Here is a 15,219-nt window from a genome sequence, read left to right on the forward strand (position 1 = left end):
AAAAAGGGTTTTCATGGATAGGATTATTGAACTTTAGCATAAACAACTACTTTTTGTTGTTACTAGTATGTGAAACTGTTTAAAAGTAAGTAAGCCTTAAATGGGATATTCTTCTTTTAGGTACCAAAAGAACAATCTCAGCCAAGCTTAATGTGATTCCTTTCACCAACTAGTACTGTTTTTGATATTTGCTTTAGAATTATAATGATCAAGAGCAATATGTGAGTGCATCTAATTAATTAGAACGCATGTAGGTATCAAATTGTTGAGCTAAAATAATTCAAAAATACTCTTAACGTATATGATGAGATAATTATCTTCTTTAGACTAAACCAATCAACGTGAAACTTTTTCACACATCCAATATTTCTTCATTGTATTAAGTTCTACATGGTCCATTAGACATTAGTAACTATGACCCATCACTTGATCAACTTGTTTGCATATGAATTGTATGTCACTCTAAATATTGACTCTGATATTAATTATTGGGTTAAAATAATTTTTAAATGCTCTTAAATAATGTGATATTACTCTCTTTGAACCAATCCCAAAGACATCACATCATTAAAATTAATATTACACCAATTCGAACTTAATGTATATATTTTTCTTGCTATCAAGTTCTCATGATGTTTCTTTATCATTTCCTATACAATGTCAGTAACTTGCCCGAAGCCTATTCTAAAGCTAATTTAATTTACAATGATATACAGAGATAAACATATGGTTTGAAGAGTATTTTCTAGAATAATATTTTAGAAACAAATACTAGTATATATAGCATATAGGTCTAGGCAGCTTTGAAAGTCGCTTGTGGATCTCTTGGGATTGTTATCCTGATCTTCTAAGAAAATGAAAATAATGCAAACTATTGTTGTTTAACATGACTAATAATAATGGAATTTTCGTAGCTCAGTTGGTTATCTGAACTCTCACTTTGTTAGTGAGTATTCGATTCTCCACTTTATAATTCCCTCTCCATTTTCCCTTTCCCTACCTCTAAACTTTTTTATTATTTTTTTAAAAAAGTACGACTAATAAAGTCATATATTTTTCATGAAATAATAATAATGAGTGTTTCGATATAACAATTTCGTCCTACAATACTATAAAATACTTGAAAAGCAAATGATTGGAAAAAAAAGGGGTGGTGATGGAAATTGGACGGATAGAACACCTCTATTTATTCTTTATTCTTAATTAGAAGTTTTAAATTTTAACTTTTAATACGAAAGAAAAAATATATTAGTAAGCATTTTTTCTGCGTTAAATAAGTCTTACCACTCACCCAACATGAATTTGAATTAGTTTATCCAATTCAATTACTAAATACAAAAATATTGTTTTTTAAGAAAAGCAAAAGGTTGGGGTCATAATCCTGATTTTAAGCTAACAATATCTCAAAATGCTAAGAAATGAGCGGCACTTAGAGCAACTTGGGTCAAGCCTTTCGGCAGTAATGATAAGAGACTGATTGAGAATTAGGTAAAGTTTGTAAAAAAAAATAAAAATTGTTTACACCCTTGAATTTAGTTAAAAGAAATAAATTAGTATTATTATCGTATCCGTCTCAATTTATGTTACTCACAAAAGTAAAAAAAGTGAAAAACAAATTATTAAAATTTGTGATTTAAAACACTTTATGATTATTCGTACGTGTGACTTATAAATTATTTAATCAAATGATAAAACGAGAATTTTGACTAAGTTGTTCTAAAATTATTTTCTTAAAAATAGACTAGAAAAATATATCGTATAAATTGAAGGAGAGTATATGTAGTTTTTTGCCTCGAAAGGATGGCCTTCGCTAATTGTTTAAATGAGAAATGTCCTACTATAGATGAAAAAGTTGATTAATATATCTCTAGGGATTAATTTTGGCCAACATTTAACAGATTGCAACTATTAACCCTTTTTTATCCCTAACCCTTTTTGGTGTTTTTATTTATCAATCATTGCTTCTTGTAATCATTTCGTTTCCCACTTTACTTTTTTCTTTATTTACCCTTTTTTCTTCTCCTTGACAACTCTAGTGGACTCAATCTTATCCCTCAATTTATGCTTAAATCTATCATAATTATCCAAAAATGAAATTTGTTGCTAATGTGTTACTAAATATTAAATAGCTAATAAAAGAACCAGTATAAATTATCGCAAAATAAAACCAACATCGATTTTTGTTTTTTTAGCAACAAAAGTTAACCGTCATAATTATTTCATGTGTTAAAGGGTAAGTTTGATTTCCTTTTAACGCAATATGTTTGCAATATTAAAAGGATTATTTCGAAAATGGCCAATTGAGTTTGATTGAACTTGTACTAGGAAATGGCATCACAAGTTTAAAATATACAAATTAAATTGACAAGAAACTCCCATCTCTAATTGGTTTCAATTTAATTAATCTTTGTATATTTATGTTATGATGACTACGAGAAAAAGTACTTAAAAGTGAATCAAGAAGTAGATTGTGGGTCAATGTCAAACATTTGATAAAGCTAGTGAATAAATACGAAAATTATTAAGCCATATTGCTAGGTTGAAAGATATAAAAATAGAGGAGTACTCAAACTGTCTCAATTTATGTGGTACACTTTTTTTTTAATTTCATTTTCGAAAGAATGTCATTTTTCAATTATTAGAAAGAATTAAAGTTAAATTTTCTCTTTTATTCTTGATGAGATGATTAATATTTAATAGCCACACAAATAACTACGTAATATTTATTTTAGATCGTAAATTTTAAGAATTCTTTTTTTTTTGCTTAAACTCTACCAAGTCAATCAATGTCACGCAAATTATTCGAATAGAAAAAAATATTAATCATTAGATAATAAGGATGTCGATAAAGTTGTTTTCAGACACATCATTAGTGAGTAGCTCAATCAACAAGTAACCACTCAATCAGAGGCGATCCATCGAGTTCAAAATTTAATTTTAACAAGGTTTAATATTTATTTACTATTTATTTTTTTAAAAAATATATCTTTAGGATTTATCATTTATAATATATATGTTTTATGTCTAAAAATGTTAGGGTTAACTGAATTTAGAAATATGTATTGCATCCACTATTACTATTTGCATGCCTTATTTTTTGACGTTAGATAGCCAGCTACAATAACATATGTAGTAGTATAATCTTACTTCTGATAATTTGAGGAGGATAGAATATACGTAAATATTTCGTAATTTTTTTTTTCTGAATTCTTGCTGGCTAAGGAAGAGTACGTAGTATGTTGAACATTTTCATAAACTACGTTTTTCTCCCCCCACTTTTTTCTGGTTGAAGAAAAAGTTATTCGAATATAATTGTGTGTATACTTGGTGAAAAGTGTATTGGTTATATTCCAAACGAATAATGGAGGAAGCAGGTAAAAGATTTATTTAGCAAGTGCCATGTTACTCTAATCATTGGACTTATTTAATTTGACAACACGATTTTATGGAATTGATATTATAGATTTTCACCAATTTTTGGCAGTCCCATTTTATTGACTTTAAACAAGGCTAAGGCCTATGGTTTTGTCAATTTTCAGTTATTAATTGACTAGATACAAGCCCCGTGCCAGCACGGGGCCCAATATATATTATTTTTTTGTTTCAATTTATGTAATATTATGAAACTTGAAAAGTTATCTAAATTTTTATATGCTTTTAAAAATATTTTAAGTTATTTGTACTTTTTTACATAATTTTAAAAATAATTTATTGTGCTTTCTTTGTTTTAATTTATGTGGCATATATAGAATTTTAAAATTAACCACCTTTTTTAAAAGTATGTCTTTTACATATATTAAGTTGTAAATTATTGTTATTTATAGTACTTTTTTAACGTAATATTCAAATAATATATATGTTACTTTTCATGTCTCAATTTATACGGCATTGATAGATTTTTTTAGAGTCAGTTGATTTTTTTTTATGTATTTTATTTTTTAACTAAGGTAATTTATAATATTTTTTACGTCATTTTCAAACAATATATATTTATCGTCTAACTCATTTTATGTGGTATCAATAGAATTTTGAGAGTCAATTGAATATTTTCATATAACTTTTTAATATTAAAATTATTAATTATTGTGATTTATAGTATTATTTACGTAAAAAGACATAATTTTTGAATATTCGATATTTTTTTCACTCTAAACACAAATTTTTTTGTCTGTGAAAATGTAGTAATAAATAAAGTAATGTATTTTAAAGGGGACCCATGTGTATTAACTACTCTATTAGTAGAGGGATAGATGGAAGGGTTTTATTGTTCGGTACTAAGGAAGTACCAGCATGGCCCAATATATGTTTTTTTTTTTTTTAATCTTAATCATGGACACAATATATGTAATTCCTTTTTTCAAATTTTGAAAAATCAACCAATATTTTATATGTTTTTTTGTAAAAAAATATTTAAAGTTATTAGTTTGATGTGATTTTTAGTATTTTTTACGTAATTTTTGAATAATATATGTTACTCATGTTCCAATTAACAAATAAAGTACTACTAAGCACAACTATTTGTATGGGTAAAATGGAAATAGAAGCTTCTCATGGAATCTTTACTTTCTGATATATTTAATTGGGAAGAAACCACATTATAATTACCACTAATCATAAACACGAAAGGAAAACAAAAGTCAAGCACAAAATCAATGAAATTCTTGAGTCATTTTCCTGCAACTTATCTCTAGTCAGGTTCAATTTTCTTATATGATTTTGAAATATTTTAAGTCATGATTTATAGTATTTTACGTAAAAAAAAATTGTAATTCTTTTAGATTTCTTACTTTATCAATTTAACTCTTTTTCAATATTTAATCAAATAATTTATAGCAGCATAAATATTTATGATTTATTATGAGACACACGTATAGAAATAAACATTCACTTCATTTTCAAATTATATATGATACTTCTTCTTCTGTTTCAATGTAAATGGGGCATATGAAATTAGAGAGCAAATCAAAATATTTTCAATTGCTAATTATTGTGATTTATAATATTTTTATGTAATTTTTAATAATATATGTTATTCCATCTATTTATATTCATGTGACACTGATAAAATTTTAAGACTCAATTAAATCTTTTTCAAATTTTAATTTTTTAATAAAAATTATACCTCTAATATATTTTGTAACTAAAATATAAGAAATTGAGCAATTAAATTACAAAAAGTTAATTTTCCACGAAATAAACAAAGTGAAAAAATTTGAAGAAATGGTCATGAGGACAAAAGAGAATGGAAATGAACATTGCTCAAGTGGGGTCCATATATTAAGATGAAATTGGAAAGAAGTGAAATAGAGAGCTACAAGGGCCCCACATTCATGGAAAATAGCCCCACTTTGCGACTGAAATAAAAGAAAAAAGTAACTTGTGAACTGATTTTTGTGTCCTATAAAGAGAAAGTACAATTCTAAAGTAGTCATGTACAATATTATTTCAGCATAAAATTAAGAAAATTGCTAGGGAAGCAAGTATATCGATGAACATCTGCTTTCCAAAAATTTTAAAACTCAACTAAATTCTTTCTATTTTTTTAAAAAATATTTTAAGTTTTTAATTATTGTAATTTATAGTGTATGTTATTTAATTTTCAAATTTGTAATAATATATTTTAAGTTGTTAATTATAATAATTTATAGTATCTTAAACGTAATGTTTGAGTATACTATAAATTAAAAAGGAAGTAAGACAAATAAATTAAAATAAAAGGAACAACAATAAAATACGTAACATTTTTGTAATATATATATACTTTATAAAATACAGTATTATAAATTGAGTAATTAATGAGAATGAAATGGAATGGAATTGAGAGAGAGACAGAGAAACGAAGGTGGTAACAATGAAGTGAAATGCAATTTTTCAGAATGAGAAAACACACGTGTCTAAGAGAGAAGAAAAGGAGAAGAGAAAATGACAGACATACCCTTTTGAATGTCCCACGAAACTTTCGCTTATTAGTAATGATGAATAATGATAATGAATGTTGATGATGATAATGATGATAATGAAGTGAAAGTGCAATTAATATTTATTTGTCGAAACAGAAGCAACAAATTAAAACTTAATTTTATCAGCCATTATTTGTGATGAGACCCCACCTCACCGACCCAATAATTCCAATTTCTAACCAAATAAGGAAATTTTTTTTAAAAAAAAAACGATAAAAGGGAACTCAACCAATTGTTTGAAATAGAAAAAATCTACCGTAATTAATTAATATCAGGACGAAGACTTGTAATTTACTGGTAATTGTGGTATATTTTAAAAAATATATGATAGGCTGAAAGGTCTGTCCAACAAAATGGTGGTTAAATTAACATTATTATATGGCGTAGAGTGTTGGCTAGTCAAGAACATTTACATTCAGAAGATAAAGATAGCAGAGATGAAGATGTTTGGATGGATTGTGCACATAGTAGGAAAGATACGATTAGAAAAAATTATATGGGTCAAGATGAGGAAACAAGGTTGAGATAATTCAGACATGTGAAGATGAGGTGTGAGGATACATCAGTAAAAAAGTGAGAGACGTTTGATGTAGCAAGAATTAGAAGATGTAGAAATAGATCGAAAAAGAATTGGAGAAGGTAATTAGACAAAACATGATATAACTTAAGCAGACTAAAAATATGACCTCAAATAAAAAAATTTAAAAGACAAAAATTAGGATGGAGGGTTAATTATATGGGACAGGTAGGGGCTAGACCCCACCTCACCTCTTCTCCTTCTAATAGTATTATTTAGGTACACATTATTTTTGTATACTCTTTAACGTGTGTTACTTTAAGTTGCTTCAGTTATTTTTTTTTTAATTTGCTATTTTATGTGAAATTTTATTTTTGTGAGATCGTCAATATTGTATCGAGGGTGTTTTTAGAGTATACCGAATCAGTATAGCTATCCTTCTTCTGACACAGTAACGCAATCATATTTTCTTAAAAATCCCTAGTCGGATATCTTTATTTTGATTTGAGAATTTATGATCAAAAACAGTTTTATCTAGCTTATAAAAATACAAACAACGGTATTAAAATCCTTAACATGTTCTCTCGAGAAATTTCTTGAAGTCTTGGAAAAGAATCCACGGCTACACTCAATTTTTCCCCAACTTCGTTGTTCCTCTGCGCGTCCAAATTATAACGCGCAATTATGGCTGACAACAAAGTAGTCGGTATTAAGTAAATTGCTTAGTGTTTCCAATGTAGACTGACTTATTTTTTTTTTGACATAAAATGAGGATAAAGCTAATACCTAATTAAAATATGAACGTAAAAGTTGAATTTGGGTACTTGTAGGAATTTCAGTTTGATGGGCTAAAAATGTGGAAACAATCATATATAATTTGGGAATAAGTTTTGACCTTTGTATGTACGTAGTACTTGGAAACTTGTATTTCACTTCCTTAAAGTAGCTTAGAAATAAAAAGGCAATTGAGAATAAAAGAGAACAAAATGTTATTTGATAATTCACGTCACGCAAGTGGTAACATTATATTCCCTACCACTTACTTATTATTTTTATGACAGTAGTATCCAAACCAATTTGCACTCACCTCAACTAATTTCACTAGATACCTGCTATCTCTCACCAGCACATGTACGGTGTAGCTCTCCCTATCAAAGCTTGGACAAATGGGAACTGGAATATGAACTTGAGACCCATGTCTCTCCACTACTTCATTGACAACAAGTTCATACCCTTGATTACGAGACTTACTAGCTACTTAGGTGACTTGCAAGAACTAGAAATTTTAAAAGGAAAAAACCCAAGACCAGAAGTTAAACACACCAGTAGATGCCCCAGAGATCAGATAGATATGCCAAGACAGAAGCTAGATAGAAAATAACCAAACATTCATGGAGAAGCTATGACATTTGGTCATTGGCGTTATGGCATAGGAATCGGGAGAATGCTGATTGCTGATCTGGAGCTCAGCATTCCCAGTTTCAATAATTGGACCCTATGTTGCTCGGACTCTCCAAAATTATTGTTGTACACCAGGTCGGCTTTTTTTTTTTTTGAAGAGTCTAAGCAACATAGATTGGAGCCTATTGTTGAATCCAGAAATTGCTCCAAAGCCATAGCAGCAAATGTTAATCCATTTTAAACATATTTGAGAGCCATTGAAATAAGTCTTCAGGAAAACCAGATAATCAGTGTAGCAAAATAACCACTTTACCATGATCAGTCTAGATAAATCATCTTATAAGTTCAGTGTGAAAATAAGAGGTCCCTGTCAAATGAGAACATATGCATGCCTGAATGGTTTTATTTTGGCTTAGTGTATGAAGTAGAAAACTGGCAAAAACATCAAATAATCAACCGAAAACTCATGCTTCTGGACAATAATCAATCCCAAACTCCTTCAATGATAATCTTCTATTGTACATTTGTGTGTACTCACAAAGACATCTGATAGTGGCAATGCTAAGAATTCTTGATTAATAGATTGGTAGCAGCATAGGAACCAGATATTAGAAAGCTTCGTATAATGTAAAAGACAGGGGAAATGAATAAAGACATAATGTTACAAGATTCATACTCTTACAGAGAGTAGACCAACAGGAAAGGAGAGTTTGATATGCAATCCTCAAAAAGGCTAGAGTAGGGTAAAGGAACAAAGACATAAATTAAAAAGTTGAATGCAGAGTTCGCTTTACAAAACAAAAAAATCTTTCTTAAGAACCTACGCGACTTGTTTTAAACCGGCACCTTCCCTTTTTTAGTATGAAAAGAAACCAGCCAGCTTGATATACAATTCTCAAAAAGCATTTTACACAGTAAACTGCAAGAATGGAAGTGCACCACAGCACCAGTACAACTAATTAGAACGCTTGGCTAATGCAACCAAACAGAAGACAAGACACCAAATCTATAACAGCCTTTATTTCATCTTTACTTTGTCAAGGACTCAAGGGACTGCTGAAACCCCGAAACAATCAGCCTTTCCTATCACATGAATAACATTACACCAAGATTGTGCAAAACAGACAAGTTTCGTTCAGTTTATCAGGCAAAGGGGTGAAAGACAGCTCATTTGAAACTATTGAACGTGAACTATGATCAATGAACTACACCTGATCCAAACTGTTTTTAAGTTCATACAATTTTTTTGTATCCATTCAGTTCTATTAGGCTCATTCTAAATAGTTGAAGCAATAATGCCAATCAAAAATAAGACACTTCACTGCATTCAAATTAAATGCTCTAACAGCCCAACTAATGGATGAACCATATAACAACAACAGCAATTCCAAGAACAAAGACTCAATTTTTATACTTCCATTTCAAATAATAGACTGAGTTCAGAATTGAAACCATCAAAATACAAACACAAAACCCCTAATTCTCCAACAATTTCCTCATTTACGAAACGAACTAAGGGAATTACAAACACACAATAAAGTCTACTTCTTCTTAGTAGGTTTCTTCTTCTTAGGAGGAAGCACAATCTCTCCTTTGAGAGTTGGAATTTGCATAATCTGTGTTAACCCACTAAACTTCTTCCTGAATTTCTCTACCTGGTCAGCATCAAGAAGTAGCTGTGAACGACTACCTTGATAAAAAGGATGATTACCTGACCAAACATCAACTGTGTACTCATTCTTTGTTCCCCCCGTTGTCATCACATGCTCTCCATTACAGTAAACCTTAGCGTCATCGTAGAATTGCGGGTGTATGTCCTTCTTCCTGCAGCTCCATCGCATTTGATTGCTCCCAATTCCCATCTGCAAATTTCAATTTTCAACAATCATATACTATCAAATACAAAAAAAAAAAAAAAGTTATGGGTATGGAGATTTTTGGGGATTTACCTTCTTGGGGGAGAATGCAGGGGGAGCGACATTTTTTTGAAGGAAAGTGTTGGAGAGAGTGAGCGCCATTGTTGGTATTTTTGCAGAAAAAGGAATGAGAGATGGAGAAAAGAGGAACGGGTTGAAGATTAGATTGCTTATCTGAGGTTACTGGGCTGGCTAATGCAATGGGCTGTTTATTTGCTTGCTGGGCTCTGGTTTTAAATCCTTTTGATGGAAACTATCTAATTACACAAATAGTCCTAACTATTTACTAATTATCTTTTTTATAGTTTAAAATAATTACATTTTATATCACTAATTAATAATTTATAGTAGATTTTAACTTAGATACATGTTTTTTGCTCCATATACATTGAAATAGGAAGAGAGGCGAGCGAGACTTGTTTGTGTATCCCAAATACATGAGAATCACACTAGATACACATTAGATACATGTATTTGTATGTATTTGTTGTGATTCGCATGCACCCGGGATACCAGATACATATGAGATACATAGGAGAGTGGTGAGAAAAATCAGAGAAAGGGCGGTGAGTGAGATGTCTATGTATCTTATATACAAATCCACTTGTATACATTGTATCTAAAGTAAATTACACCTAATTTTGACCTCATTATCGCGAAATATATGTATCTGGACATATTTGGACACACCAAAATTTGATAAGATTCATATTATTACAAACTAGCGTGTATCTGAGTAATTAACTCCTAAACTAGTGGATTTTTTTGTTGCAAGTTATCCATCTCTTGGGCTATCACTTAAACCCATGGAGTAGGAAAGGGTCATTTTTGCAAATACCCTTTCAAAGATAGATTAAACTCCTTGGAGTCGTTTGGTTTGGAAACAATTTATTTTGATATTATTTTTTATTGATTATTTGTTTTGTTGTATGAAAATAATATGTATCAACATTTGATTTGTATCTAGAATTTACCAAAGGTTTTTTTTTTACTACTTATTGAAAAATTAATTCAACCCGACATGAATTTTGCTCTTTCATTTTGTATTTATAATTTCTTGTCTTGATCAAAGTCTTCGATAAGAAAAAAAATATCTAAATAAACAAAAGTGAAATCTTTCTAATTCTTGAACTAGCCATTCAATTAATAACATCTCTAATTTTATAAGGTAAAACATATGAAATTACACTAGATACATCGACACTATCGATGTATTTTAAGCCATTATAAAGCACTACTAGAATACTTCCTCTTGACATATAACATGTTACAAAAAACATTATCCAACTTCTTGCTAACTTAAAATTATAACTTAATTCATCTCATCCATATTGTCTAACATAAATTAATTCTTTCTAATTTCCATGATTAATCCTTTAATTTCCTTGCTTTCTTCCACTTCTCTATATTCTTCAACCTTGCATACATTTTCCTAATCTTATTAAGCCTTTTAGACTGCTCGATAATTATATCAGAAACAGATGAACTTTCACTCAAAATTATCTCATATCCATCTTTAAATGAATCCATTCCTTCAGCCAAAATATGCCAGAACAACCCTCCTGCCGCCGCCCCGCCGCCTTTAGCTGATGAAAATATAGAGGAATAAACAGTGTTGAAGATTATGTCTCTTTGTTGTGGTGTAAAACCAGGGCCTTTAGTTGTTTTGCCAAACTCAGCAAATATGATAGGCCTTTTGAGAATTGTTTGTGAATCTTCAATGTGAACTTTGAGCCAATTGGTTAGGAAATTAAGTTGGGCTTCATCATCTTGACCTGTCAACCTACATAAAGAATCGTGATGATTTGGTACGACAGAAGTCATTTTTCATAAATAAGACCAATTAGACATTATGAGTGTCAATTTATAATACTCAAAATATGTTATACTATTACTCTCTTCATTTCAATTTGATTGTCTGGATTTGATTTACTTGACGTGGAGTTTAATTAGTTTAAGAAAGTAAAAAAGAATAATTAATTTTTGTAGAATTAAACTAAAGATATGTTGAATGTACGAAAATCCCGTGACATTAAATATGTTAGATGGAAAGTTGAAACTAAAAAGTTGTCAAACAAGAAATATTCTTTCTGAAATGGATCAAAAAGTAAGACAAATGAATTAAAATGAAATAAAGGGTAGTAGTTATTAATGTATTTTTTTTGAAAAATATTTTTCAAGAGCAATTGATTTCATCGAAAATGTTTTCTTTTGGAAAAAATGACTTTTATCATATTAAACACGAAAAAAAGGCGAGAGGTTTTTAGGTAAGTACCATTGATCAGGATATGAGTGAACAGTGGCAAAATCAATCTCTGGGATTTGATTATTTTCAATGAAATCTGTTCCAACTTGAAAGTTTGGATTCTTCTGAGTATCTGAATTTCCATAAAATCCTTCTAATCCAGCTTCTACTAGGTGATTACTGTCTATGGATTTAGTATATGAAGCCATTTCACTAATCCAACTCTGTAAAACAAGTATAATTATGATTAAATTATTTCATTTAATCACGAAAATTAGTAAATATAAACATTTCATCTAGCAAAACAAAAATTTTGACCAAAGTTATTTATTCTGTCAAATTCGCAACTAGAACTCTAGCTCCACCCCTGAATGTACATTATATAATGTGCATTTAGTAAGTTATTGTCATCGTCTCAAACTATAGTCTATATATATTAAGTTCAAATTTTTTTAAAAATTTACATTAGACCAACACATTGTCACAAAATATGGTACTGTTATGTGGAATAATGGACACACTACCTAATTTACATAAGGGCCAAAGTAGGTAGGGACGTTGCCCAATCCTATTAAGCTATTCACATGAAAAATAGGATTTTCCACTTAAGTTTACCCAACTTCTAACTCACACAATGAGAGGCTGAAAAGAACTCTGAATTTTGGCATGGAGTTAGTTATCTTTATGTGGAAGAAGAATACACACATAATAATGGTAAATGTTGAATATTTTTCTTTAACAGGAGTCCGAATCAGAATTTTAAATTTGTTATGTCGAACTCATAACTAGAACTCTAGCTCTATCCATAAACTCATGTATACATCAAGCCACTTAAATTTCGGAACGACTACGAAAAATTATAATCCGTCTGTTCAAGTCGATACAATTTTTTTTTAAAAATGACAACTTTTGAAATTTATGGTTATGAACATGTCATAGCATTTGTGTGGCCAAAGTTTTCTTGAAACTCGTGACAGTAAACATGTAATGACATTTGTTTAGTTATAAATTCTCAACAAGGATAAAATCCAAATTCAGAAATATGTATCCTTTTTAAAATAAACTAAAAAGAAAAGTGTATCACGGAGTAACTAGTCACATTTTATCTCCTTCACCTTATTAACAATTGCCTAACATTTAGGCAAAAAAATGAAAAAACATGAGATTAGAAATTGTTAATTTTGTAAGGCAAAAAGATGAAAGAAATTAAAGTGTTATAACCTGCACAGTACTTCCTGATAGGTCAGAAGAACATCTAGGCTCATTCATAAGCTCCCAAGCCATAATTGTGGGATCATCTTTGTATGCAATTCCACTTATGCTGTTGTTTCTTGTTACAACTGCCTATTTATTATCACCAAAAACAATCGGTCTGTTTCAATTTGTTTGTCTTGATTCAGACTAACTAACATTTGGTACAAATTCCGACATGGAATCTTTCAATTTCTTTATTAAATAAAGTTTGAAAATATAAGTTTATATTTGTGTAACATACCTTAATATGGTTTTTGAAGTAACCTTTCACAACAGAATTTGTGTAGAAATCATCATCTGATGTTAAGGGTTGACCTTGAGATTTTGCCCAATTTACATATTGGTTCTTTCCTCCAAAGTCATTATAGTTGTTAACCAAGCTCAAGATTAACTTAATCCCATTTTTCCCAGCTTCATGAATAGCATAATCCAAACCCTTTCAAAAATTATAAAAAAAAACAGTATTATTACACCTTAATCCTCATTAAATCACAATAACACAACATTCCTATGGCAAAAAATAAAATAAAATAAAAAATCTCAAATAATGTGTTTTTTTCTCATTTGTCTTTTAAAACTTGACAGACAAAATTAAGCCAATAGGGACATTTTGAGCTGTGGGATTAAATTTTGCAGAATAAGTCATTTTCCCCTGTTTTCATGAAAAGGCATCGAACGAATCGCCACATTTATCGAACTCTTAGTCATGTTTCATTGTAAAATTTAAAAAGAAAAAAAAAAGTAGAAAGTTTTTATATCTAAAAATTAAAATTGTGTTTGGACATGAACACAAATCGAAATTCTCTTTATCATCTTTCAAATTCTTGAAAAAATCTGGAATTTAACTTGACAGAGTCTGAACACAACATACCCAGCGAAATTCGACAAAGTGAGATCTGACTACAGCAGCGGATCTAGGTTTTTAAGGTTGTGGATGTTCTGAAAGTGGCGGAGTCAAAAATATATATATAAAAAAACATGTTAACAGTGAGATTCGAACTCAGGTTCAACAATATAAAATACTCCCTCCGTCCCTATTTACTTGTCCATATTTCCTTTTTTGGTTGTCCCTATTTAGTTGTCCATTTTGACAAATCAAGAAAGGACAACAAATTTTTTCCTATTATACCCTTATTTACACTTCTTGAAAATTGTAAAAGTGTATGTTGTTTCCCTCCAATTTATTTCACTTTAATTCAAATAAGTGGTTGTAATTTTGAAGTGAAAAGTTGTCATAAGGGTAAAATTGTAACTTCACTGTGCTAATCATTGTTGTCTTAATCTGTGTGTCATTTCTAAAGTGGACAACTAAAAAGGGACGGAGGGAGTAGCTTTTAAGCACTCACCCAAGAGCCAATGGACCAGTCAAATCATATATATTCCGAAACGAGGTTAATGGGTGTTCGAGCACCCAATGGACTTTATATGAGTCCACCCTTGGATCTGAGGAGGACAGAGTGTACACAGACCTTACCACTACCTTATAGAGGTAGGTAGAGAGGTTATTTCCGAAATACCCTCGACTCAAGTGTATCTAATAGATAGAACATATTACGCTAAAAAGAAAAGCAATGTAAAGTCTACGATTAAAAACCTGAAACATATTTTCATTGTAGAATCCAGGAGAAAATTGAAGAGGTGAATATCCAGCATCACTAAAAGCCCAAGTTCTACCAACAGTGAGGCCATGGCTAGCAGCATCTTGAAGAACAGAAGAAACTTTATGTCTTTGTGATGGATCAGAGCCAATTAACATTAACCAATAAGCATTAAATCCATTTGCATAAAATGGACTTTCATTTAACGTAAAATGTATCCCTTTTGTTTTGATAAAATCATCATTAATCACATTTGCTTTAACATGATGAAAAAAGTAGAGGAAATGGAAAAAAATCACATATAGTTTCATTTTTTTTTTCTTAAAAT

At 29.9% G+C, this 15,219-nt stretch overlaps 2 protein-coding genes across 2 annotated transcripts; both read right to left on the reverse strand.

The window, feature by feature from the left end:
• Window positions 1-9,267: 9,267 nt before the first annotated feature.
• Window positions 9,268-9,967, reverse strand: LOC125855072 (50S ribosomal protein L31, chloroplastic). The gene is made up of 2 exons (XM_049534730.1): window positions 9,828-9,967; window positions 9,268-9,740 (listed from the first exon to the last, which is right to left on the reverse strand). Exons 1-2 carry the CDS (start codon window positions 9,894-9,896, stop codon window positions 9,420-9,422), a joined length of 390 nt encoding a protein of 129 aa, XP_049390687.1. The 5' UTR covers window positions 9,897-9,967; the 3' UTR covers window positions 9,268-9,419.
• Window positions 9,968-11,085: 1,118 nt separating this feature from the next.
• On the reverse strand, window positions 11,086-15,203 carry LOC125855050 (mannan endo-1,4-beta-mannosidase 7-like). The gene is made up of 5 exons (XM_049534699.1): window positions 14,888-15,203; window positions 13,535-13,729; window positions 13,261-13,383; window positions 12,070-12,263; window positions 11,086-11,577 (listed from the first exon to the last, which is right to left on the reverse strand). The coding sequence occupies exons 1-5, from the start codon at window positions 15,200-15,202 to the stop codon at window positions 11,163-11,165; spliced, it is 1,242 nt and encodes a 413-aa protein (XP_049390656.1). The 5' UTR covers window position 15,203; the 3' UTR covers window positions 11,086-11,162.
• Between the last annotated feature and the right edge of the window lie 16 nt (window positions 15,204-15,219).

The sequence above is a fragment of the Solanum stenotomum genome, chromosome 2 (assembly GCF_019186545.1).
Source record: "Solanum stenotomum isolate F172 chromosome 2, ASM1918654v1, whole genome shotgun sequence".
In the NCBI taxonomy this organism is placed as follows: domain Eukaryota; kingdom Viridiplantae; phylum Streptophyta; class Magnoliopsida; order Solanales; family Solanaceae; genus Solanum; species Solanum stenotomum.

What these genes read in the sequence shown, in the direction of transcription:
- LOC125855072 (XM_049534730.1), bottom strand. Translation starts at nt 9,896, where the DNA reads ATGGCGCTCACTCTCTCCAACACTTTCCTTCAAAAAAATGTCGCTCCC. An exon ending in CTGCATTCTCCCCCAAGAAG is followed by an intron (nt 9,741 to 9,827) that starts GTAAATCCCCAA and finishes TGAAATTTGCAG; the next exon opens with ATGGGAATTGGGAGCAATCA.
- LOC125855050 (XM_049534699.1), bottom strand. Translation starts at nt 15,202, where the DNA reads ATGAAACTATATGTGATTTTTTTCCATTTCCTCTACTTTTTTCATCAT. An exon ending in ACTTCAAAAACCATATTAAG is followed by an intron (nt 13,384 to 13,534) that starts GTATGTTACACA and finishes GATAATAAATAG; the next exon opens with GCAGTTGTAACAAGAAACAA. An exon ending in TATCAGGAAGTACTGTGCAG is followed by an intron (nt 12,264 to 13,260) that starts GTTATAACACTT and finishes CTTGTTTTACAG; the next exon opens with AGTTGGATTAGTGAAATGGC.